General features: G+C 40.1%; 1 protein-coding gene and 1 long non-coding RNA gene across 3 annotated transcripts in view; one reads left to right on the forward strand and one right to left on the reverse strand.

Moving 5' to 3' along the window:
- The window catches only part of PDXDC1 (pyridoxal dependent decarboxylase domain containing 1), a 46239-nt gene extending 24894 nt beyond the window's left edge, over window positions 1-21345 (reverse strand). The window contains exons 1-6 of the mRNA XM_030578389.1: window positions 21140-21345; window positions 9203-9276; window positions 8523-8588; window positions 6651-6734; window positions 5324-5470; window positions 1131-1320 (exon numbers count right to left, since the gene is read on the reverse strand). Of these exons, the coding sequence (XP_030434249.1) occupies window positions 1131-1320; window positions 5324-5470; window positions 6651-6734; window positions 8523-8588; window positions 9203-9276; window positions 21140-21160 (582 nt within the window). The 5' untranslated portion in view covers window positions 21161-21345. The remainder of the gene's footprint in view (window positions 1-1130; window positions 1321-5323; window positions 5471-6650; window positions 6735-8522; window positions 8589-9202; window positions 9277-21139) is intronic.
- Window positions 21346-21487: 142 nt separating this feature from the next.
- LOC115658888 lies at window positions 21488-24093 on the forward strand. Of its 2 annotated transcripts, none has more exons than XR_004002397.1 (2): window positions 21488-21844; window positions 22415-24093. It is a non-coding gene; the product is annotated as an uncharacterized LOC115658888 (long non-coding RNA). The 2 variants fall into 2 exon arrangements; XR_004002398.1 differs by having other exon boundaries at window positions 21488-21811.
- Window positions 24094-26819: the final 2726 nt, after the last annotated feature.

Genomic DNA, 26819 nt, shown 5'->3' on the forward strand with positions numbered 1-26819 from the left:
AAAAAGTAAAGTTCAACAGTAAATTGAGACATCTTTCAGTAATGCTTTAGTGATAATACCATTTCAAACAAGAAGCTTGTCATGAAAAAGAAAATTATTTTTATACTGAAATGTCTACATGAAACCAGGAACAATCATCCTTAAAAAAAGATACCAGATGCAATTGTTTCATATGAAAAGTTCAGAAAATTCCTGTCTACAACTCTCACATCATCACTGCTGGAATATACAAATTGTGTGCAATCAGAAAATATCATCTTGCTGTCCAGATGAATATTGTAAACTAGAACCCTATAGCTCCATTCTGGGCTATTTTAATTTATTCCCAATATGTTTATGTTCTTTTTTATGTTTTGGAATTGCTTTGGAATCTTATAATTAAACAGTCTTACAAACTGTAAGGTTATGTTTTATATTATTGTTTTTGCAGATTTTTTGGTTGGCTTCAGGGCATGGTTTTTCCTCCTTCTTTGGCTGGCTTCAGGACAACCTTATTTGTGATTTTCATTGTTTATTCATCAGTTGTTACTAATTTTGGTTAAAAGATAAAATGTAGAAGTATCAAGGAAATTGTGCTTAAAAAACTAAAAAAACTAAAAAAAAATTTGGACCATTAGGACAGTACAAGAAAACTTAAGTTCAGTGTGCGCATACACACACAAACTTTTTAAAAAAAATTCTAGAAACGCTATATCTTCGACAAGCCGGGAAGGAAGAGAGAGGTAGAAGGGTATTTCTGTTATTTAACAACTCGGAAGAAGCTCAGATACCAGGATGATGTGTGAATGCACAAATAGCACTGTTGCAGACACAGCATGTTCAGCGGCCTGAGAGTCAGAGAACCTCACTTAGCTCAAAAAGATCCTCTCTGTCAGCAGTGGATGCTCCAGAATGGAGATAAATGAAGGACCTTCTAGTTACAACAGGGATGGAAAAGCAATCCTCCGCCCACCCATTACTCACCCGCAACAACCCACACAAAAAATGCCCTGCTTCTGCAACATACCAGTTTCTACCTGTGAACCTCTAGATCCATTCTCAAAATCTAGCTAGGATGCCACTAGGCATGATGATACCTGTAAGTTTCTATATGCAGCAAAGACTCAAAACTTTACACTAAAACTACTTACTTGACTGCAGAGAGTTTGGCCCAAGCCTGTTCTGGCTGCAGAACTAATGTATATAACGGGCTGCTTATTATATAACACATTGAATCCTTCTACTGTGTAGTCTTCATAGCAAGAGTGAATGACAAGCCTACAGACTTTTAAGAGACCTTCACGATCATCTTCATGGTAATAAGCTGACCCATTTTCGTACCTGTAAGACAAACCAACAGAAACAGTCCCAGTTTAGTTAGTGTGTGTAAATACTGAGCAGTTATAAAGATACTTTCTGTCTCAGGCTATGTCTACAGTACCACAGTAAGTCGACCTACGCTACACAACTCCAGCTATGTGAATAATGTAGCTGGAGTTGACCTACCTTAGGTTGAGTTACTGCAGGGTCTACATCGTGGGGGGTCGAAGGGAGAAAATCTCCCGTCGACTTACCTTATTCTTCTTGTCGGGAGTAGAGTACAGGGATTGACTGGAGAGTGATCTGCAATTGATTTAGCGGGTGTTTACTATACCCACTAAATTGACAGCCATTGATCCCTGCTGTAGTGTAGACCTTCTGCTTTGTGTCTGCTATATTACATTTATTGGTTTAAATAGCATCTGACACAAAAGTATCTAAGTGCTGTTATATGTTAGTATGTTCTGGCTCTTCATTAAATTAGAAGCTCTATCCAACCCCAGAACATTACAAATAAAAACAAAGCCAAGATAGAAATCAGATGAAGGGTAAATCGTTAATTCTAGTTTTATAAGGTTTTAATCTGATCTCCCTCATCCAGTCCAGAGACACGTTATTATATCATAGGAGTTTGTGACTCCAGGAGACAAAGATTATGAAAAAAGATTCAGTGGATCATGGTTCTGACACAAATAGTGGAAGTGACCTTTGGAAGGCTAAAGAGAGGGTAAAGGAAAAAAGAAAAAAAAAACTATTTACTAAGATAAGGGAGAGCACAGTAAACCATGCTGGCACAGAGATTAGTAACTATGAAAACTTACTTTACATTCTATTTCTATTTGCAGTTAGAACAAAGTAGATGAGGGGCAGGGGCGGCTCTATGTTCTTCGCCGCCCCAAGCACGGCAGTCAGGCAGCCTTCGGTGGCGTTTCTGCGGGAGGTCCGCCGGTCCCATGGATTTGGCGGCATGTCTGCAGGTGATCTGCTGGTCTCGTGCCTTCGTCATACCCGCCACTGAAACCGCGGGACCAGCAGAGCTTCCGCAGACACGCCACTAAAGGCTGCCTGACTGCTACCCTCACAGTGACCAGCAGCCCACCCCCCGCGGCTTGCTGCCCCTGATGCGGGGACTTGGGCAAGAAAATCACTCTTTAAAATCCTCAAAGTTTGCAAAGATATTTTCTCAGATTTATATGCACTGAGTGAAGCCATCAAATCATAAAATGTAGATAGAAACATTTGAGGAACAGGAAAGATTTCACACTTTTAAAAAATTCCATTATAAAAATACCTCAGCAAGTGAGTATGGCTCACATCTGTAAGAATCACAGGAGTCAGTGAGGAGGATGCAGTTTCACAGCACAATATTGTAAAATCAGAGTGAAATAGATTTTTTTTTTTAAATAGAGTTAAACATGGACAGGATCTTGCAAACTTTAGTATGAAGCCACTAGCAAACAAATCCATAATACCCAACGTTACTCATGTCCTATTTTAACACTCCTTGAAATACAAACAAACAGACTGCCATTTAGTGCAGTTTATTTAGTACACTGCCATGTCTACTGCCTAGGAAGTTGGACTACAAATCTGTACTAGCAGTTAATTTGTTTTTATCTCTCTGAACGAAGGATTTCAGCTTCAGCAGTGATATGCACACTAATGTTTAAAAGCCAAGGAGAGACAATAGTGGAATTAGGTATCTAATAAAGGTATGACAGTTCCAGTGTAAAGAAATATAGCCACCTAACTAAAATGAAGGGACAACAAGAGGAAGAGTAGTACAGGTCAGGATTTATTAAGTGACAAGGAAGTTGGAGTTTTGCTATATAATTTACGTCCAATATGTATATCAATAATCCTGAATAATTTAAGAGTCACTCAGTCCATCCCTCAGCTTAAATTTTTTAAATCATGTAGCATCCAGCCTCACCATAAATTACCCAAATGACTCCTAATGAGTGACATTCCATCATGCTTTATGGTAGCCATGAAACATTTTTGGAGCTGAACTATAAAGGTAAGCTAAATGTACTTTTAGAAACATATTAAAAATTATTCATAGACTCTTTGGGATATATCATATAAATGAAGTTGTAAAACCAAATATACCACTCATTTTACCCTACACACTTGTTCCAAGGTCCAGAAGCTATTCACGCTTGATGTAAAATCACAGCTAACGTGCATATTAGGTGTCAGAATGAGACCAACTGCTCCTCTAAGACTGGGTATTAGGACCATCACTACATAAACTGTCAAATAGATGGATTTCTGCTTAACCCATCTGCATCTCCTCTTCGAGTCATGAAACCTAGCTTCATATCCATGTAAGATTTCAAAAACTTTTAAAGTCACACAAGAGTTTACTAAATAGCTAAATACAGACATTCATTCATCTTATATTCTATCAACTAGAGAATGCTGATTATATTGGCTCTACAGAAAGTCCATTTGTCACTGTATGCAGCTAAAACAAGCCTTCATTTATCAACTATAGGTGGGGATAATTTGTAACTTTAACAGCTCTCTGGCTGGGTCAGTTTTAGTTATTTCCTTTATCTCTTCATCGGTTAATTTAATGAAAAGTCCGTGCCTCATTCCTTCCTTCTACAGGAAGGCTCAAATGGATTTGATATTGAGACATCTTATGGACAATATATCCTTTTCACATAAGACTAAGATTCCCATCAGGAGCCCCCCAAACTTAAAGAAACGTTGTGATATTAAAGTGAAACAGTTCCTGACTACACTTGTTTTAAGTTAAAGCTCCCTTCAGATTCTTGGTGTATGTTCATATAAAAGCCCTGAGTATCATTAATTTCCCCTCCCCTTGCTGCCTTGGCTTTTATAGTACTGAATACTTTAAAACTCAGTTTGCAGACACTCATGGCTAATCACACCTCTGTGTAAATCCGCTTTGTTGTACCATTTGTCTTTGTCAGCATTCTACACTATAATCCTATCAGGACAGAGACCAGTTATCAGTTTGTCAGTGACCATCCACTGCATACAGCATATAATAGCCATATACTATAATAGCCAGTGCTTTCATGACAGGGGACTGGCATAAGCCACTCTTTGGAGCCAATCAACGTACTTTTCCGTCAAGGGTCCTACTGAACACCATGTGCTATCCCCATTACCCTTCCTGCTGTCTGCAAATTAACATCCTGTATTTTACATCATGTTCAAACCACATTAGTCCAGGGTTAGTCATTCAACCCAGGTCTCAAGAACTGTGGGGACAGGGAATACCTCTAGATTACCATTAAATGAGATATCAGTGAAACTTTGTCCCACCCAAAAGTTATTTCTTTACCAAATGGGAAATATTTCCCATATTAGCAGCAGCCAGATTTCATTTTAATCTGCAAGTCAGCCAGCTCTGGCACCAGAAATGCATTGTTTTCACGTACATTAAAGCATATCTGAAGACTAAGGCACTTTGAGTAAGAATCTTACATGAAATTAAACCGTACAAGGAAATAACCTAGCTGTTTGACTAAGTTTCTTTTCACCTGAAGTATTCCTTATACTTTTCTTTCCCCTCCAGTGCTGGATCGAAATTACAAGTTCAGGTAGACTTTCAGGAAATATACTTGGTACACTGAAAATTCCTCAGCTGTTCTATACATAAAAACTAAACGAAGTCTAAGGCAGAACCAATGAAAGGTTTGCTGGAAGACCTCTTTTAAAAGCGCTACAAGGCTCAACAGCATATATATGCTTATATAAATGGATAATCAACCATCTGTCTACCCACTATTGTACTTTGGCCCCTAACTCCATTGTAAATTCCTTATAAAAAACACACTTTTATGACTGGTATATTATTGACAAGTTCTTGGCTTTCAAGAACAGCATCCTGTAAACAAGTGTGCTGTATTTAAGATCTTTCATTGTACCATGAATTTAAGGCATAAGGCTATCAAAATAACAAATCGTACTTCAGACTTTTTTTTTTTTAAAAAACCATTTTTACTATGTAACTTGCATAATAAATAAGCAATTCATGACTTACCTGAAAAGTCTGCAAAGCCACAGAGTGGTGTCCGAAAGGATTCTAGTTGTAAGATTTCTCAGCCTTTCCCTGTTCAGCACTGAAATATAAGCTGCCAGACTATGTCCCAGTAAAGCCATGTGACCCTGTTCTCCAACATTCTGAAGTCTGCAAACCAGAAACATCATATGAGAATAACTGTCAGCTTGATACATGTCATGCATATTTATAATGGGTTTAGATTTTCTCCTTTTACTGGATATGCCCAGAATGTCATAGAACTGGTTAAGATGCAATATTTTCTTCAAATATATACCAGAATGACATATAAAAGAGCCATGTCTACACTAGGAGAAAAGGTGAATTTTAACACATTAATTAACATGTGTAGACACGGCAGTTGTAGTTTAGACACCTTTTAGCTACCTGAGAAACCCTAAAAGGGAGCATAGAGTTTCTCTCAACCTACTAACATTAAAACTGCAACTGCCCTTTCACAATAAGATTTTAGTGTGCATTAAACATATGCCTAGGCCTGGTATACACAAAAAAAGAAAGTAGACGCTATGAAACTTGGAAGTTTAAACTATATCTTTTCTCATAACTATTATTAACATAACATTTTAAATCTTTAAACTGTTTCGCAAATATTGATCTTCCACACTCCTGTGCACGTAGAGAGTCTAGTAGTATCACCATTTTATGGAGAAATGGAAGGAGAGAGGTTAAATGTATTGCCCACGGCTACATATAAGTCAGTGCCAGAGCAAGGATTAGAATTCAGTGACTCCCATTCCCAGGCTCAGAGTACCCCACTTTAAACAAAACAAAAAAATCCATATTCAGAGCTACTATGCAACTTGTAATTTACAACTATACTATATCTGATGCAACTAAAAATTCTGAAGGTAAGTAAAAAAATTAGGCTTCCACAGAATGCAGGCAGCATAAGCAATGCTCATAAAGTCGAGGACAATTCAAAGAAATTGAGTTGTCAGCCAGGAATAATTCCCTGCTATACACAACTGCTTTTAATAATTCACTGCAGTAAAGAGTGTGGCTATTTTGAGGAAAACATTACCACCAAGTCATGGATAGTTACATAATTTCAACACAATTTCAATTTGCTATCAAGACTATTACAAAAATTCCTATTAGGTATGTTCCACATTTTACTTTCTCTCCTGGTTCAGTGTATAATGTAACAAAGGTTTAGTCAAAACAGCTTACACTATTGCAAATTTAAAATTAATAAAAAAAAATTTAAGTGTACAATTTGTGGCTTCAAAAATTATCACAGCAAATAAAGTTATAATCTTCCAGATAGAACAATGCAATTTAGCATTACCGGTAAGACTGTGATGACTCATCTTCCTCCTCTCCATGCATGAGGTTCTGTACTAATTGGAGAATGCTCACCATATCTTGCCCACTAGGAAAGGAAAAATGGTAAGCAGATGAGCAACTCTAGTACCTCAGGATACAGATCCTAAAGGCCACTTACAACTGTTTTGCAACAAGACACAAGGGTTTTGCTCTGTAGAATGTTGGGATGGTGGGGAAAAGTTGTCAGTGGAGGACACAACAGGATCATAGTGGGAAGGCTGCTGTATCAATGAGTCCAGATCCTCTTGACTTATACATGGGGCATTTCAACAGGCCTAAGGAACTGGCCCACATAGAGGCTCCCTTGAAATCTGAGGATTTGGACTGACAAGCTTGACTAAGAAATCGTACAGCCCTGGAGTGCTGGATTGCAGGTGAAGACATTGTCAGTGGATGTCCAAACTCAGAGGATCCAATCACAAGCTCACAAAGTTGAGCACATCTCTCAGTAATATGATTATCTCTAAAATACACTGATTACTTATAAACATCTATTTTAGTGAATAGAAAGTGTTTCTTGAAACCATTTCTGGAACTATGCTGCCTTACAACTGCTAGAAGTGCAAAAATAAAAGCCACCACACACCAACCCAACTTGAAATAGTATCAAATTAAAACCTATATTAATAAAATGAAAAATAATGGAAGTATGAAAGAGGTAACAGTTATACTAATAAAAAGCATTCCCAACTTCTTACAAGTCTGTTCAACTTCATCGATTCATACCAGTTTCATTAACTTCCATGAAAGACAAGTTGTTGTTTTTTTTAAATAAAAACAAGTTGTGTGTTCACAATATTCTTCGCTGTTAAACCCATGTTAAATTAGAATGGAAACTGAACTGCAGTCTTAGTCTGGGCTCATGAATGATTTCGCAGAAGAAAGATTATGACAATGCAAGCCTGAATCTTATTTTTCAGATGCAATAGTCAATTTAATGCACAAATCATAGCATGTAAACTTTCAGCTTGTTATGCTGAGTGATGTATAGTTTTCTGTGAAGGCCAACCATATTCCGAAACATGGTGCTTTGTGCCTCACATAGTGTGGAATATCATTCTCAAGTATGAATTTCCTGTCTGAATGTGCATCTCAAACTCATTGAACGCAATATTTCAGATTTATAAGTAAATCTACATAAAAATTATGCTATATAATAAAGACGTAGAACTCCATTAAATTATCTTCTCTAATGCTTTATCAGAACTCAAGAAGAGCTCTGTGTAGCTTGAAAGCTTGTCTCTTTCACCAACAGAAATTGGTTCAATGCAAGACATTATTACCTCACCTACCTTCTCTCTAATATCCTGGGATCAACACAACTACAACATTGCAAACTACTAATGCTTCATTAGCTACCAGTGAGACAAAATCCTACTCACAAAGGGTAAGTAATTTTTTTGATCCATAAATAAAATATATCAATCGTGGGCATAGTCAGGAGACAAGATTTTGTGGCTGGACAAGTAAATTTTCATGACAGTATATAAGTTCCTTGCAAAATTATAGCAAACATTTTACTTAAGAGTTTGTCAGGGGCAGTTCTAGGTATTTTGCCACTCCAAGCATGGCAGGCAGGCTGCCTTCTGTGGCTTGCCTGCGGGAGGTCCCCGGTCCCACGGATTCGGCGGCACGCCCGCGAGAGGTCCGCCAAAGCCGCGGGACCAGTGGACCCTCTGCAGGGATGCCGCTGAAGGCAACCTGCCTGCCACCCTCGCGGTGACCGGCAGAGCGCCCCCCATTGCTTGCCACCCTAGGCACGCGCTTGGCGTGCTGGTGCTGGAGCCACCCCTGGAGTTTGTACACTGAATATGAAGAATACATTGTCACCTACCTCCCCTGGAGTGGTCCAGGAATATCGTTCCTTACATACTTCTTTTCATTTTCTTCCTCAATTTTTCTAATTTAAACACACAAGAAAAAGAGTTACTTACATTTTAACTTTTTATTGCATAGCAACAAATTCCTAGTGCAGTTCAACGCTCAAAAATACATTTGCATGTTCACAAGAGACAAAAATCACTGAATACAGTTTGAATAGATCAACAAGCCTAACATAAGATTTAATTAAGGATGGCATTAAAAAGAGTTGTTGATTTGACTTTCCTTTGATTAAGAAGAAAAAAATTAAAAAGACTATGCTTTATAAGGCTGGTAAAAACCTTTATCAGCAGATCACGTGAGATGGAAGTAAAAGTTACTTGTGAAGCCATGATTCACATGCTAAGAGCAAGTCAAAGCCTTTAGAAAATGTGTCCTGGTTGGATTTAGACTGAATGCTACAAAATATGTATTGGATTGGCCCTGCAAATATTCATTAACAACAAACACCCTCAGTCAAGAAACATTCTTGATTTGAATATGGCAGAAATTAAGTACAAATATCTGATAATGATCGGTCCTAGAATTAGTAGAAAAAAAAACAACATTCCACTTGCTTGAAAACATTGGCATCAGTATCTACATGTGTAACATATATCTGCTGTTCTTCCAGCCATTATTCTTTGTAGATACCTTTGATTATCTTCTAGCATCTTCATGGCCTCATTAAGATTCTTTCCCATTTCTGCTAAGGTAGGGTCAACCATCTATTATTGGGGGAGAGAAAAAAAAAAAGAAAGGTAATCCTAAATGCCACTAAGTACTCCCACAGTTGCTTTTACCACTCAGAATAAGCTCAAGTTTAAAGTTACATACCGGTAACAAATATCAAGTACTGAATCTTCAGCTCAAAATATACTAAATTAATAAATATTTGTGTATTGAAGTAAAAAAATATACTGGATAGCAACATGGATTTTATTACAGATAGATCCAGAGCAAACCTCTAGATTCAAACCTCTCTTCAACAAGCAAACCAAAACTCATTCCAAACACTTAAATTTGCAGGTTGTGTCTTTTGGGGTGGGGAGTAAGGAGTAGAGCAAGAAGAGGCAGCAGAGGGAGGAGGCTAGTTTGAAATCCAGATTGAAAAAACTTCAGGAAAGTTCATGGTGGTCAAATCAGGCCCACTATATATAGCTTGGATCTGCAAATTCATCTCTGTGGTATCCTTCAGTCTCAACTGTAGCTATTATTGACAGTCATTCTGTAGCCCCAGGAACCTCTCACTTACAACTTCCATGAACCTGTGTATGTAAAGTTAAAATATAAGCCTTTGCAAGATCATATAATTTACAAAAAAGTGTCTATATGTAGAATTTATACAAAATCCTGTTGAAAAATCCTGATAAGGGGTATGCATCAGAAAATTTCTGCAAAATCTGGGACAGAAACTAGAGTGACAAATTCAGCTTAGTTTCAGATACACAGGCTCTCACCCTCACCAAAAACTAATGATACAACAGCGAGGGGTTCAGAGCAACATGAAGAAGGAATAGGGGAATCAGAGACAACACTGGATATACGAATGTCATCCCTAGCAAAAGGAAACTTTCATTCTCCGAAGATCCCAAATACTAAAAGTTTTGGTAAGAGACTGAAAACCTGACTGTAGTGTTTCACTTCAACTTCAGGAAAAAAAAAATTACATACACTGCAATGTCATCTTATTCCTATATTTAGTTTGAGAGTTAAACTGAGAGGCCCTTAAACATGCTTAAGCTATCAATTATAGGGGCAGTCAAAAACAAGAGGCTAAACTTTTATATTAATTTTAACAACTGTAAAGAGAAAGGAAGTTTCAATTTAAGGCTGTCACGCTGTCCTTAAGTTCACACTACGGCTCAAAAGCCTTACAACACAAATCTGAAAGATTATAGTATGTGCCTCTATACTACCCTAATTTTCAAAACAGACTAACAACCTTAACTCTATTTCCTTGCATTTTTTAACATGATATACTCTTAACCTGATTTTCAATGCTGATTTATGTAGGAGATTTTCCCTCTAGTTGACAAAGGCTAAGAACTTGTTACATCTTCATCTGGTCCAACCAAGACTAGTAGTACTGCCAGAGTGGTCTCATCCTCCTACAGTTGTAATTATACTCTTCCTCCTACCAGGATAGGCAAATAGTCTCTAAATAGCCTGAACTTGTTGCATGAATTAGCCTACAATGGATGTTTGTGGAAGGGCATGTCACAGAGTGTAAAGGCCCTTTAAGGATACATGTACCCTGCAACTGTGAGAACTTCCCAGCCAACGCAAACAGATTTGCACTAGCATGCTGAAAATAGCTGTGTGGACCTTAAAGCACCAGCAGAGACTTGGGATAGCCAAACAAGCTCCACCAGTGCTGCAAAGTCCACACAGCTATTTTTAAGTGCACAAGCATGAGCCCAACTACCATAAATCAGTTTATCTGGGCTGGGAGGCTCTCTCCAAGCTGCAAAGTAAACATAGCCCAAGTTTCTTAGGATTATAGTCCCTACCTGTGACTAGCCAACTGCCTACAGCCTGATGAGATAAAAGGCCAACACACACAGCTTAATTATGAATGGGATTGGGGAAGCTCTTGCAGGAGACTCTGGGTCAGAAAAAGGTGCTGAAAAGGGGCTTCCCACACCAGCTAGCTGCAGCAGAAGCCCTCTTAGGCAGAGGCCGAGGACTAGCCAGGTGGCAGGACCTGTTCTGATTGATGCCAAGCTGTGTTTCTTTTTGAACCATATATGCATCCCTGGGAAAAGGAAAGGAAACACTGATACTGGTGAAAACTTCACTGAAGCAGCCAGCCAGCCAGCCAAACTACCTGAGCTGGGAAACTGAGGCAGAGACAGGTTTTGATGCTGAGCTTGGGGAGATCCTGTTACAGGGGCTCTCTCTTTTCCTCTGCAGACCAAACTTATCAACCCCCATCCCCACCTTCCCAAAAATAGGCAAAAGCTGTATCATCTAAAAACTGAGATTTAGTCCACCTTCACAGAATTGGTCTTGAGCTCAAAGCTTCCACCTCAGAAGTAGTTTAGCCTTCAACATTTTTGTGCACCATTTTTATCTAGCGATATTAAAAAAAAAATAAAAAAACTCAACCAACAACAAACACCTTGTACTAATAGTACTGTAGGGATATACTGACTCTTACTCTTTTGCTACAGTAGCTGAGAAACAGTACTCCCACTGGCTTGTACGTGCTTGCCATCATCACTAATACTGGCACACTTGGGTGGGGGAAGGAGAACAGAATGCAGGCATGTTTATTACTGCAAAAGATGGATGGAATATTAATTTGTATGTATTGTATGCCATTTCCTTCTCAAGGACTAACTCAGAAAAAATTCAGTTTACAGTTATCTCATTTTAAAGACTACTTTTATGACAATATTTAGAGATGTATTTAACCCATGTATGTGGAGGCAAGGAGTGATAATGGTGGAGTGGGTAGAAGACTCCACACCTATAAAAATGAAATGAAAGCTCCAAAAATTTTATCATGGAAATAGCAACTGACACATAATTATAGATTGACATTCAAAACATCAGACTGTTGATTTGTAGTCAAGTTTTTAAGATAACATTAATGGATGGACATAAGAGTCACTATAGAGAAACAAAAACTGAATCCAGTTATGCTATTTATATTTACTAGGAAAACGTCCATGCAGCTCCACTGATGTTTTCATAGCATTCCTTGCACCAAATCCAAAAACTTTTGCAGCGATCTCGCACACTTAAATAAAATAACTTCCAAATCCATAAGTGAATATTTATGCAGAGTAACTGACTGAAGAATATTATTGATTATAGAAGCCTATATATTGGAGTCATGAAAGCCTGAGTGGTATTCAGAAAACATTAAAAACACCTCACTGAAAGGAAATAATTTGTGTTAAACAACCTTAGAAATCTTTTTCTGGCATTGCATGCAAAATATCTGAACAGATCTGTCCTGAATGGTGACATTCGTGGAATGATCTGTAACAGCCATTGTGATACTGAACTATAAACAAACAAAAGAGCTCACAAATTCTCTGCTGCAATTATGTGTTAAGTAAAAACTTAGCAATGTTTACCTTTCCACCTACACACAAACACATTGTCTTTTTTTCAACTATAGCTATCATATATGCAAGCCTTTTGCCAGTACAACTAGTAGATTATGTAGCCGGTGAAGTCTTATGTTTGCTCCAGCCACTTTTCTGTCATCGTGAAATAAAGTTATTCTAAGTTACATGAGATGTCATAAAAGCCAAAAAGCCTTTGATTTTTTAAGTGGACTTCATTGTGAACTAAAATCCCCTATTGCTTATTTTGATTGCTAACTGGATAAGAAATATTTATTTTCTGAACTTTTCAAAGTATATTTAAGGTACGTGATTTTAACAATACAAAACTTAAATTAAAAATGAAAGAAAGTTAGTCAATTATGATTCAGAAAAATCAAGCATAATTCCCTACCAATGACACTGAAACCACATCCAGTGATGACATTCCTTATCCGCATTCTCCAACATGGGCGAGCATGTCCTCTAACAGAGAATGGGACTGGAAGTAAGCCCAACATGGGCTCTTTTCTTTAGTTCGACACAGATTGACTACAGGCTTCATCCAAAGCCCACTAAAGTCAGAGTTTCTTTCCACTAATTTCATGTGTGACCTTGTGCAAGGCATTTCTGTTCCTCACCTTCCCCATACATAAAATGGGAATAATAATATTTATCTCACAGGGATCTTAATTACTGTTTGTAAAGTGCTTCAGGGTCCTCTGATGGAAGAGAAAGTCATCCTGTACAGTAAGGATGGGCTCTACTTAAATCAAAACAGAACCAGACTGCTGGCATGTAAAATTAAAAAGGTTGTAGAAGATCTTTTAAACTAAGGGCTGGCAGAAGTGTTGACAGGTGTGGAGGAGCACATGGTTAGAGTGCTGCCATCCCTCAGGGATCAATTTATTGAAGGGGGAACTCTATATCCTTGTGAAGGGGATAGGAAAGAAGTTGATAAAGTACAGGTATGAGCTAGTAATCAATAGGCAAATGTAAAAGTCCCATACAACTATAATATGAACGCAGATTGACAAAATGTACAAGTGCTCAGGGCCGGCTTTAGGCTGATTCGCCTGATTCCCCGGAATTGGGCCCCACGCCTTAGGCGCCTTTTAAATTAATTAATTAATTTTTTTTAAAAAAAAATTATTTATTTATTTATTTACTTAGCCTGGCAGCAGTTCGGGTCTTCGGCGGCATTTTTGGTGGTGAGGGGTCTGCTCCAGGGGTCTTCGGCGGCATTTCAATGGCGGGGGAGAGGGGTGTCCTTCGGTGCCATGGAAGACCCGGAGCAGATCTCCCACCGCTGAAGTGCTGCCGAAGCCCTGGACCGCCGCCAGGTATTCAAATCGGGCCCCCGCCCTTCATAAAGCTCGCCCTGCAAGTGCTTATATACAAATGCTAAAAGTTTATAGTGCCTGGCATTAAATGAGGATATTTACATAATAGGCATCCCTAAAGCTTGGTGACATGAGGATAAATGGGATGTGGTAATACCAGAGAACAAAATATATAGGAATGAACAGAGTAGACCACTGCTCAATGAGCAGCAGCAATCAACAAAGCTAACAGAATGTTAGGAACCATTAGTAAAGGGATAGATAATAAGACAGTAAATATCGTAATGCCACTATAAAAATCAATGGTACGCCCACATCTTGAATATGCATACAGTTCTGTTTGAGCCGTCTCAAAAAAGATTTAGTAGAATTGGAAAAGGTGCAGAGAAGGGAAACAAAAATGGTTAGTGGTATGGAACAGATTCCATATGAGGAGAGATTAAAAAAAGACTGACTATTCAGCCTGAAAGAGAGACAACTATGGGGGATTATGATAGCCGTCTATAAAATCATTAATGGTATGGCCAAAGCAAATAGGGAAGGGTTATTTCCCCCTCTACATTACACAAGAAATAGAAGTCACCCACTGAAATTGTTTTCAACCTGTTGCCTACTAAACAAAAAGACGCACTTCTTCACACAATGCACAATCAGCCTGTGGAACTCACTGCCAGGAGATGTTGTGAATGCCATAAATGTAATGGGCTTTAAAAAAAAAATTAGTTAAGTTCATGGAGGATAGGTCAGTCAATATCTATTAGCCAAAATGGTCAGGGACCCACTCCACGCTCTGGATGTCCCTAACCCTCTGATTGCCAGAAGCTGGGACTGGACAACGGGGTGGATCACTTGATTGCCTGTTCTGTTCATTCCCTCTGAAGCACCTGGCATTGGCCACTGTTTGAAGACAGGATACTGGGCAAGATGGACCAGTGGTCTCATCCAGTATGGCTGTTACTGTCACAAAAACATGGAGTGCACATAGACACAGATGCGGATCTCATTCTATGTCTCATCATAGCTATTAGGGGCAAAGTCAAAATGGGATTCTCCTTTCAGATCACACTACCTGAAAATCCTGTTATTTTCAGCCCAAATTCCTTACCCTTGAATCAGAGGCATTTTACTTTGATCATACTAGGTCTCTGTATCTCTAGTTGTTTGGGTTATAACAAACAGCACTGAAGCTTGAAAGCATACAGCTCATCAACTACCATTTCCCTCAACAGGGATTTTAACAGTTTGGAGCCTCCCTCCTCCTCCAGTCCACCAAAATATAGAGAGTTCATAGCCTATTTCGCCTTTTATCATTTGTTTCCTTCAAATCATAATCATCCCATTATCTGCTTCAATAATCCAGTTTTTGTTTATGTCTGCATTTCCTGCAAAGACATCCTGCTTTGGCCTTCCTTTAAGGCTTTACACTGTTTCCAGCTGTGCAGCCAGTGCCTCAAACCCTTGGCAACAGCTGAAGTGTGAGAGATCTTATTTTCTAATTGGGATGAGACTTAAGCTTTGTGAAAAACAATCATGGTGTGTCAAGCCAATCTCTCATTTTTGTTCACTTTTTTCATTTTACGTTCCTAGTACAGTTTTAGACAGGCCAGCAGAATCTAGTTTCCACCTAGAACTGCTCAACACAACTCATAAAAACATCTATATTCATAAAGGAATAGTTTGTAAGAACAAGTTGTAGTATTGTAAATGCTTCCAAAAAAAATTCATCATAATCTGTGACACATATAGTGTATTTGTATTTATTTTAATTAAATAATGTTATTTTCTCTTCAGAAATGCCTTGTTTGCAAATTGTTACTCTCTGTTTTATCATCAATGATGCTTTGTTTATAGCTGAGAAACAGATCAGTGTTAAAGTCATAGTATCCTGAAGGTTTATTCACTAGACCAAGTCAAGTTTGCAACCAAAGCAGGTACATGAAAAATAGCTTGCAGGGAAATGGGAGAGGGGGTAGGAAAGGGAAGACAACCAATCTATCTACTTCACAATTAGAGATCATTCACACTTTTTTTTTGCTTTTACTTATATGTGTATTTTGAGTTTTTTTGGTCCCTATTATTTTCCTACCCACAAGTCTGTGATCATAAGTTTTCAGCAAAAGTTACCAGGATATTGTCGTGATAACAGGAACAACAGAAGAGTCAAAAGTCACAGGATGGACATGGAACCAAAATACATTTTCCATGTTTAGGGAAACAATGAGCAATTCTAAACACAGACATTGCCATATAGTAACAGACTACTGAGCCACCTACTCTGAAGCTACAAAGGAAGGTGAAAATCCCACAAGAGGCACCTGGCCACTTGTGTACCAGTCACGACTGAAGTTTTAGCAAGGTAAATTTTGAGGAAAATGTTGGAAAAATCAAGGTACAAATGAAAAAAGTTACTAATTTGTGTTAGTCAGACTATTTTGTAAACCCACTGCATGTTTCTAAGTTTAACCCCAACTTCTTGTGAGGTTCCAAACAGCAAATCTTTCAGGAAATGTGTCATACAATAGAACAAAAGAATCCTCCAGCTTTCCTGGGAATTTCTTCACCCCAAAAGTCCATTTGTCTTGTTCTACACATTGTGTCTGAGGCTCTACTCTGTATTGATCTCCCATGCAGCACCACCGGACAATTTCTGCAGTTCTTAAACGTTTGTTCATCTGGCCTCTGACGTTCATCTGTGTTTGTACAGTACCCTGCACAAACAAGACTGGGCCTATAAGTACTACCATATTATATATGTGAGTGATGGTCAAATAACTGAATACTTTCTGGTGAAAATTTACAGTAGAAAATGTGTCTTTCATCAACAAATTGCGAAGTTTTTTTTGGCCAGCTCCAATATGTTTTTAACAACTATTTACCATTACATCTAAAGAAAGCACACACAACTTGTTCATCCACCATTTTCTGACTTCTCTACCTATCTCGCCACTGGGAAGTTTTCCAAGAGGAGCAGCAAGTTTTAAGCCAGGCAAAACAAAATTTTATCACATAATAGAGTGCAGGGCTTTCACCATGCAAAAAACAACAAAAGAAAACAAGGTATGCAAAAGGAGGAGTGTGGAGTATGACTCTCCATATCGATCTAATTTTTTTTACCTATATAATGGAAAGTTTTCAGAAGGGTTTCGGAATAGTCTTGTGCTTATAATTAAGCACAAGCTTAATTCTTTACAGGATCTGAGCATTACTCTCCTAAACCTCATGTATTCTGAAAAAACACAACCCACATTGTGTTAACACATTATTAAACATGATTTTGAACCTAATGTGGGTACAGATGGTTATGTTTAAAAATGAACTAACTGGTCCTGATTAATTATAGGGTCCTCCATAAGGAGTTAACTTAGATAATTTTTTCACATCTTAGCTCATACTTTTTCTAACATGGTGCTTTCTCTCAGTAGAGACAAGTCCTTAGGTTAAAAACAAATACAGAAGAAACTCTAACCATCTTTATGGCAGCCTTTAACATTTAACCCCAAAACTATGTTTTTTATGGCTCTACTGTGGTAGCATAATAAATAAGGTAAAAAAGAAGTTTTCCATTAGTTTGGCAGTAATTTAGGATATTGACTTTACAAGATGTGAAGAACACTCCTGTCATAATGTGGCACATTCTTTAAATAACTGCATAGTTTACTATGCAGTCAACTAGCCATAGGCAGAAAGTAGATGGCATTATGAACTACTAACTGTAATTAAACCTCACTCAAGCAGTTTGAATCCTTTAGAACCAGGATCAAGTGTTGTAATTTTTGTTGGCACTTTGGAATAAACATGTTGAGCTCTCCAGGCCTACCACATAACCTTCACAATATTACTCTCCTCAACAGATTTTAAAATATAGTCAAATTGTGGAAAATGAACACTAAGCAAACACCACAAATATATGTTTTGGCTTTCACTACCTTACTCACCTAGCTGATACCCAAACAAGCTATAAAACTAAAGTATCAAAGTTACTGTGTTGTGTATACAGTATATGTTACGTAGCAGTAGAAAAACTGCCTACACTTTTCTTAACCACATGTAAAATATATAATATTCTTAATAAAGTTATGCAAAAACTGGTGATAAATATCAATCAATGATAAGACGACATCTGGTTAAACAAGTAATACAATTACTCCCTTGTGACTTGAATGGTAGCAGGAGACCTGTTCTACATGCACCTGCTGTATTTCAATGGTGTACCATGCTACCATGAGTGTTACTCTGTAGTAGTTTTCTAGAGCAGTGATTTTCAAACTTTTTTCCTGGTTGACCCAGTTGACGAAAATTGTTGATGCCTGTGATCCAATGGAGCTGGGGATGGGGAGGTTGGGGGATGGGAGGGGCTCAGGGCTGGGGTAGATGGTTGGGGTGCTGTGGTGAGTGAGGGCTGTGGGGTAGGGGTGGGAATGAGGGGTTCAAGGTATGAAAGGGGGCTCTGGGCTGGGACAGGGGATTGGGGTGTGGGAGGGGGTCAGGCTCTGGGTGCCGGCTCTGAGGTGGGGCTGGTGATGAGGGGTTTGAGGTGCAGGAGGGGGCTTCGGGTTTTGGGGGGGCCCCAGGGCTGTGGCAGGGGGTTAGGGTAGAGGATGGGGTCAGGGCTCTGGTCTGGGGGTGCAGGCTCTGGGGTGGGGCCAGGGATGAAGGGTTTGGGGTGCAGGAAGGGGCTCCACATTTGGGGGGGATCAGGGCTGGGGCAGGGGATTGGGGTGAGGGGTTACCTCAGGTGGCTCCCAGTCAGTGGCGCAGCATGGGTGCAAAGGCAAGCTACCTACCTGTCCTGGCACTGCAGACCACACTATGCCCCAGAAGCAGCCAGCAGCAGGTCCAGCTCCTAGGCGGAGGTACACAAGCAGCTCTGCACAGCTCTTGCCCGCAGACACCGTGTTCCCCCCACCTCGGGGTGGGAGCAACATGCAGAGCCCTATATCATCCCCCCTCTTGTCCCCCAGGAGCTGGACCTGCTGCTGGCCGCTTCCGAGGCACAGCTAGGTGTCGGAACAGGAAGGGACTAGCCTGCCTTAGCCAGGCAGCACCAACGATGGGACTTTTAACAGCCCGGTTGGCGGTGCTGACCAGAGCTGCTGCGATCCAGTCTCTTCCATTCCAGAATTGGGTCGTGATTCAGTTTGAAAACCACTGGTCTAGAGCAGGGGTTCTCAACCTTTTTCTTTCTGAGCCCACCTCCCCCAACATGCTATAAAAATCTCCATGGCTCACCTGTGCCACAACTGCTTTTCTGCATACCCAGTAGATTAAAAGCCAGGGCTGGCATTAGGGAGTAGCAAATGGAGAAACTGCCTGTGGCCCCACACCACATAGGGCTCCACAAAGCTAAGTTTGTGCAGCTTGGGCTTCAGCTTTCTGCCCTGAGCCCCAGCGAGTCTAATGCTGGCCCTGCTCTCTGGTTTATTTTGGTGAACCCACTTAAAGACTGTGACAGAGGGCACAGAATTTTCTAACAGTGACTTGTGGGCTTTTCAGGGTTCACACTTGTGTGTTCAGTGTGTAGGACAGCAGAACAGGAAGCATGAAAAGGAAAAAACCATCACATCAAGTGCACGAGGAGAAAGGGATTAACTAACATTCCTGCCACTATCCTGTTCTTCAAAACCAATATTCTCAGGAAATAAGCTTCACCTCTTTTTAAGTGCACACACAGATATATTCCCAAAGGGAGAAGAATAGTGAAAGGTATCTCAAAACATAAGCAGATTCACAAGTGTTTTGAGCTCTAAGAAGCATGGCTGGAAACTGTTTTTTGTTTTGTCTGTGACTCAATGCTTTGTGACATGAACTGACTGCTCATACCAAAGTTGTTTGCAATGGCACTAGACTCAGGATATTTGAGAGACCAGTACATTTTGGAGTTTCTTACATGATCTCCAGGTAAGTTTCCTGATATTTTCCATTGGTTTGTGGGAGTATGTGATGATTTCCCCTTGTTTGAGGTGGTCCCTTCTACAGCAGTGGTTCTCAACCAGGAGCATGTGTACCTATGGATGTATGCAAAGGTCTTCCAGGGGGTACATCAATGCATCTAGTTATTTGTCTAGTTTTACAACAGGCTACATAAAAACAATTAGTAAAGCCAGTATAAACTAAAATTTCATACAGACAATGATTCGTTTATACTGCTCTATGTACTATACACTGAAATGTAAGTACATTTATATTCCAATTGATTTATTTTATAATTATATGGTAAAACTGAGAAAGTAAACAATTTCTCAGTAATAGTGGGCTGTGACATTTTTGTATTTTTATGTCTGATTTTGTAAGCAAGTAGTTTTTAAGTGAGGTTAAACTTGGGGTACACAAGACAAATCAAATTCCTGAAAAGGGTACAGTAGTCTGGAAAGGTTGAGAGCCATTGTTCTAGAGTATGCCTAAACCAATGTCACTCACCCTTTATCCATTGAGAAGGGCTGGGTAGCTCTGGGACACCATAAAGGGCCCTGTGTCATCAGATCATCTGACACACAGAACAACAAAACACTGAACAGTCACCCAATTAATCCCCTCTTCTTCAAACATACACTGTTGAGGGGCGAATGAAAGATGAGCCCTGGCTTCTTGCTTGTAAATACATTATTTAATTTATATTTAGTTACAAGGAGGCAATGGAGGGGGGGGGATCCTCACTCTCCTTTCTCCCCATCCTTCACCATAAACCTGCACACCCTAGCTCCGAACGCTCCATGGCTTCTCAGTCAAGGAGGGGATGTTTTTCTGTGGCTTACAAGATAATCCTCTAAAAGCGGTAGGACTCCCCCACCCCGCCCCTTACCTACCAGGCACTTTCACTACGCACTGACTCCCTCTTAGCAGGGCAGTATATCCTCCTTGGGAGGATAAGCTCTTCACTAGCAAAACACTACCCCGCCCCCCAGCCTCCCTTCCCTGCCCCCTCTTGTATCAGCCCGGTCCCCGCATCTCCCTTCCCTCCTTATGTCAGCCCCGCCCCTCCCCCACCTTGTGTCAGACCGGCTCCCCCCTACCTGCCTCCGCTCACCTCGTAACAGGCTGGCCCCCAGTCTCCCTCCCCCCCTTGTATCAGGCACCCTCTTGCCCCTTCACACTAGACACACCCTCAAGGCTTCTCCCCCTCGTCCCTCAGCGCCCCCTTGCGTCGGCACCCGCAGCCATTGCTCATGCCCCCTCCCGCACCCACGGACCTTCTCCAGGGAGCGCTCCATGGCCAGGCGAGTTCTTGGGTGCGACTCCTCCCCTCCGCGCACTTCCGGCTTCTCGGCCGGCCAGCCGGCTCCACGCTGGCAGCGCTGACGAGACCAGCTGAGGGAAAAGGAAGGGAACGCGCTCGCCTAGGGGACGGAGAGAACAGGGCCTTCCAAGCACCCGTAGTCGTCTGTGACAGAAGTGGGATGTACCAATCTGGGAGAATACAGGGCTGGAACAACAAGCAGACCGGGCAGCCGCCATTCAACGGACCCGGAAACAAGCTGCTATGCCAGCAAGCTAAATGCGGGAAGAACTGACCTCCGTCTTCAACACCAAAAGTAACCCCTTCACTTCTGATTGTCTGCTCCCCTCTTTTTAGACAATGGAACATTCCAGAGGCGAGTGGCACCTAAGAGAGGATGCTTGAGCATGCGCAACGCTTCTGCAGTGCACCGCGCCCAGGACCAGGCTGGTAGCAGGGAAAAGCTCTATAGCGCCCCGTGCAGGTGCCGGTTCGAATCTAGCCCCGGCAGGGAGGGTGGGTGTGGCAGTGGCAGTGAGACTAACGGGGCGAAGGGCTGCAGGGATTGTCGTAAATCTCTCCAAGACTGAGGGGCTGCTGCTGGTCGGGAGACAGGTATTCGTATCGCCACGGCGCGCAGCCTAGGGTGAGCCTGCAGGGAACCCGTTGCTGCTGAGAGGTGTGTGCGCAATGAATTTGTCAGTGCACAAACTGTCATTGTCGCAGTCGGCATTAATCTGTACCATCCTTGCTATTCCCAGAGGATGCCAGGATTAATCAATTTCAGGGGGCAACCTATGGCCCGCATGCCAAAGGCAGCACATGAGCTGATTTGCAGTGGCACTCACACTGCCCGGGTCCTGGCCACCAGTCCAGGGGGGCTCTGCGTTTTAAATTAATTTTAAGTGAAGCTTCTTAAACATTTTTAAAACCTTAATTACTTTACATACAACAATAGTTTAGTTATAGACTTAGAGAAAGAGACCTAAAAACGTTAAAATGGTTTCTGGCATGCAAAACTTTAAATTAGAGTGAATAAATGAAGACTCGGCACACGACTTCTGAAAGATTGCTGACCCCTGATCTAATTAGTTTAAAGATGGAGTTTGATAGATTTATAAGGTGGTTTATAGGGGGTCGCCTGCAATAACAAGGAAGTGGGCTCAGTGATCCAGATGATCTTTTCTAGTCTTATGTACCTATGATTAAATGGGAAACAAGACACTGAACTATCCCTTTCAACCCGCAGATGGTTGCTTCCTGTCCATATTTTGCCCCACATTGGCTGGGGAAGGTGACACTTGCTGTCCATGTATCAGATCCCCTGGAGCAGTTAATCCAGCATTTAGCAAAAGTAATCATAACATTCAAAGCTTGTGCAGACAATGTCAAGTGCTCGCTCAGAGTAGAGCATTTAGAATTGTTTAAATTGAAATAATAACTTAATCCAAAAAAAGAAAAGAGATTTGTCCCATAGGCTGAAAGTATTGTCTTTAGCAGATTTTTATCAAACATTTAAAAGCTTGAATTCTTTTCTTTAAGTCATTAAGTACAGAAATGTGTCAAGGTTTTATTGCTATGCTCTACTGTTTTTTTTGAAAGAGAACATTTATTGTAATTTAAAAGGACACTATTGAATAATTTTATAATGGATTTTAGTTTTATATTTTAAAATTTGTTGTTTGTGCCTGATTCTGTAATTTGTAGGCTAAACTTCCATTGACTTCAAAGGTAGTATTGGATGGCAAGGAATACAGGATTGATCCCTCAATGCTTGGTCCCGAGCTCATATTCCAGGCACTCAATTCTTATGAGGATCTGTCCTGATTCTGCAATATTTAGGCATCTGTTTAATTTTACACACTCTGAATATTCTCATTGAAGTCAGTGGGAAAATCACATGTATGAATCTTTGCAAAATTGGGCTGTTGTTTGCAACATACTTTTTGAAAGCTGAAGATATTTCCCATCCTTAGGGGTCTACCTACTTGGATTCCTTTACAATTGGTGCCTCTATTATTCTATTCTCTCAAAATTTGGCAACATTGATTTTCTCTCTGTGTAATGTCAATGAAGCTGAAATTAACATGGTTTTAACTGTATCATGAACAACAAAACATTTTCATTTCCTAGCTTATGTATTTTATTATTCAAGAGCTAGAAGCTGTTTTAAGCCCTACCTACGCTAATCTTTAAACAGACACTGGGAACCATGTTTAAAGTAATTTCATAAACATATGTCCATCTAAGTGGAATACATTTTAAAACATGGTTCTAATATGGTTGGTTGCCATCTGTGCAGCCTATCCAGTGTTTAGAAACTAACTCTGTTGAACCCCAGTGTGGATGGGCCCATAATATGGGCCCCTAGGTATTATGATAATATAAATATAAATGATAATTATATAACAATAACATATTAGCAGCTTTCTTTCCATCAGTGTATCCCCTCCATTCTTCTACCTGAGTAGTGCTTCCACAACTGCCAGCATGAGAGAGAATGTTGTTGAGGGTGCTCATAATATTGTCAAAAGACCAAAACAAGACAACGTCCTTTTCAGAAGAGTATTATTATTATTATGGATTTTGGGAGACAAACTGTATTTTATAAAATAATGTTTTGTCATTAGACTTTAAAAAAACCTTGGTTGTCCTATCAAATTTCTCAGTGCCTCCTACATCTGTGTTCTACACTGGTCCCTGAAACTGCCACAGATCAAGACATCTTCATTTTCAGGTGCACTGGGATTACCAAAGGATGTCAGCACAACACTCAAATTAACTAGCCTGATCCTGTTCTAGATTTGCCATTTACTACACTTGGAGAAAGATTGGGCCCAATGTTTGCATGTTAACTGTTGATTCTGGAATATAAACAGTTTTCCCCCAAATAGAATTAAAGCCAGTGCAAGATTGTGCATTACATTATTATTTGTTACAATTTTGTATTTCTTTGTATTTATTTATTTATCACAAGGGGGTTACTATGCCAGACACTGTATAAACACATAGTAAGAGAAAGTCCCAAAGAGTTTGCAATCTAAATTGACAAGACAAAGTGTGGAGAAAGGAAATACATTATTCCCTTTTTACAGACAGAGAACATGAAGAAATTAAATGGGTAAATTTTCAAAGGTGCTGAGTCTAGGGCAGAAGAGACTGGGATTAGTAGCATAATGATCTCCCATGATTCACACATTCTATGAAGTTACGAGTTTTATTATTCAGGCAGCATAAAGTCTCTGTTTTCCCCCCAGATGTGTTTGCTTATATTTTCCCCAGTTAAACCTCATGTTATGTTCTGTGCGTGTGTCTAATCTCTCTAGACCAGTGATTCTCAGCCCGCGGCCCAATCACATAATACATAGAGAGCTGCATATGCAACCGACAGTGGTAAATAGGTTGAGAACCACTGCTCTAGATCCTCTTATATTATTCATCTCAATTTAGTATAATCTACAAATATCATCAATAGTATGCTATTAATTTCTACTTCCATATAATTAAGATATTAAATAAGACCATACCTAATTGCGATCCCTGGTCCCTACACAATATTCATACCCTAAATGCAATACATTGCTATCTGTCATTTTTCTTTCTCTGGCATTTTTAGCCAGATTTTGGCCTAAAAACCTTCCCAAGCCTATTTGAATTATTTTTTCTAGGAATGTTTCTGATACAGTCTAAAATGTATTAATAATATCCAAATATATGGCATGTGGATGTACTATCTCCTCCTTCACCCACTAATTCTGCAGTTCTCTCAGAAAAGACAATCAGTTTTGTCTAATTCCAGTAGTGCCCAAAGCATTCTGCTGGTGGGATCTACAGATGTCTTCTCAGCACCTAGAACTTGTCTGTCCTTTGGCTGTAGAGATTGCAGATTTAAATACTGGGCCAAACTATTAAGGGACAAACACAATTCCGCCTCCCCCTTTTTTTTAGCCTTTATAACCCTAAAAGATCTATAATTTGACTGGATAACAGGTGTCCTTTTTAATAGATTTGTCAGGCTCTCAACCTACATCAGCAATACACAGGTAATGTGCATCTGTTTCATAGGTATTCTAATCTTTATTGGATTTTCCTTTGAAATGATTTCACCAGGTGCTGGTATAATCTCCTACACATATGAGTTATTTAATGGTAAATTATACTCATTTCAGTGGAAATGTGGCCTCTTGGAATGAGTTAGCAGTCTTAGCCCTGGTCTACACTACAAGTTTAGGTTGAATTTAGCAGTGTTACATCGATTTAACCCTGCATCCGTCCACACGACAAAGCCGTTTTTTCGACTTAAAGGGCTCTTAAAATCAATTTCTGTACTTCTCCCCCGATGAGGGGATTAGTGCTGAAATCAACCTTGCTGGGTCGAATTTGGGGTAGTGTGGTCACAATTTGACAGTATTGGCCTCCAGGAGCTATCCCACCGTGCTCCATTGTGACCACTCTGGCCAGCACTCTCAACTCAGATGCAATGGCCAGGTAGACAGGAAAAAGCCCACAAACTTTTGAATCTCATTTCCTGTTTGGCCAGTGTGGCAATCTGCAGGTGAGTGCAGATCTCATTAGCACAGGTGACCATGATAGAGTCCCAGAATCACAAAAGAGTCGCAGCATGTACCGAATGGGAGGTACAGGATCTGATCGCTGTATGGGGAGATGAATCCGTGGTATCAGAACTCCGTTCCAAAAGATGAAATGCCCAAACATTTGAAAAAATCTCAAAGGGTATCAAGGTTCCTTCCCCACTCTGAACTTTAGGATACAGATGTAGGGACCTGCATGAGAACCTCTAAGCGTAATTACCAGCTTAGATCTGGTTTTATTGCCACCACCCAAATCCTGTAAGAGTTATTTGGGAAACTCTGTCTATCTTCCCCCCAGAGTATTTCCCTCTCAGTAGCCTGGAGAGACTTCACCACCAAATTCCTGGTGGACACAGATCCAGCCCCCTGGATCTTAAAACAAGGGGAAATTAATCATTCCCCCTCCTTTCCCCCCACCAATTCCTAGTGAGCGCAGATCCAACCCCCTTGGATCTTAAAACAATGAAAAATCAATCAGGTTCTTAAAAAGAAGAATTTTAATTAAAGAAAGGTAAAAATCATCTCTGTAAAATCAGGATGGAAAATAATTTCACACAGTAATTAGATTCATAGAGCCCAGAGGAACCCCATCTAGCCTTAGGTTCAAAGTTACAGCAAACAGGTAAATCCTCTTAGCAAAAAGGAAAATTTACAAGTTGAGAAAACAAAGATAAAACTAACATGCCTTGCCTGGCCATTACTTACAAGTTTAAAATATGAGAGACTGGTTTAGAAAGATTTGGAGAGCATGGATTGATGTCTGGTCCTTAGTCCCAAGAGCGAACAACCCCAAAAACAAAGAGCACACAAACAAAAGCTGTCCCCCCCCAAGAGTTGAAAGTATCTTGTCCCCTTATTGGTCCTTTGGGTCAGGTGTCAGCCAGGTTACCTGAGCTTCTTAACCCTTTACAGATAAAAGGATTTTGGTGTCTCTGGCCAGGAGGGATTTTATAGTATTGTACACAAGAGGGCTGGTCCCTTCCCTTTTTAGTTATGAGAGTGTCAGAGTCCAGGAAAGCACAATATGAATGCGAGGACAGGTGGTGGGCTGAAGATAATAAG

This window comes from Gopherus evgoodei, chromosome 10 (assembly GCF_007399415.2).
Source record: "Gopherus evgoodei ecotype Sinaloan lineage chromosome 10, rGopEvg1_v1.p, whole genome shotgun sequence".
Taxonomy (NCBI): domain Eukaryota; kingdom Metazoa; phylum Chordata; order Testudines; family Testudinidae; genus Gopherus; species Gopherus evgoodei.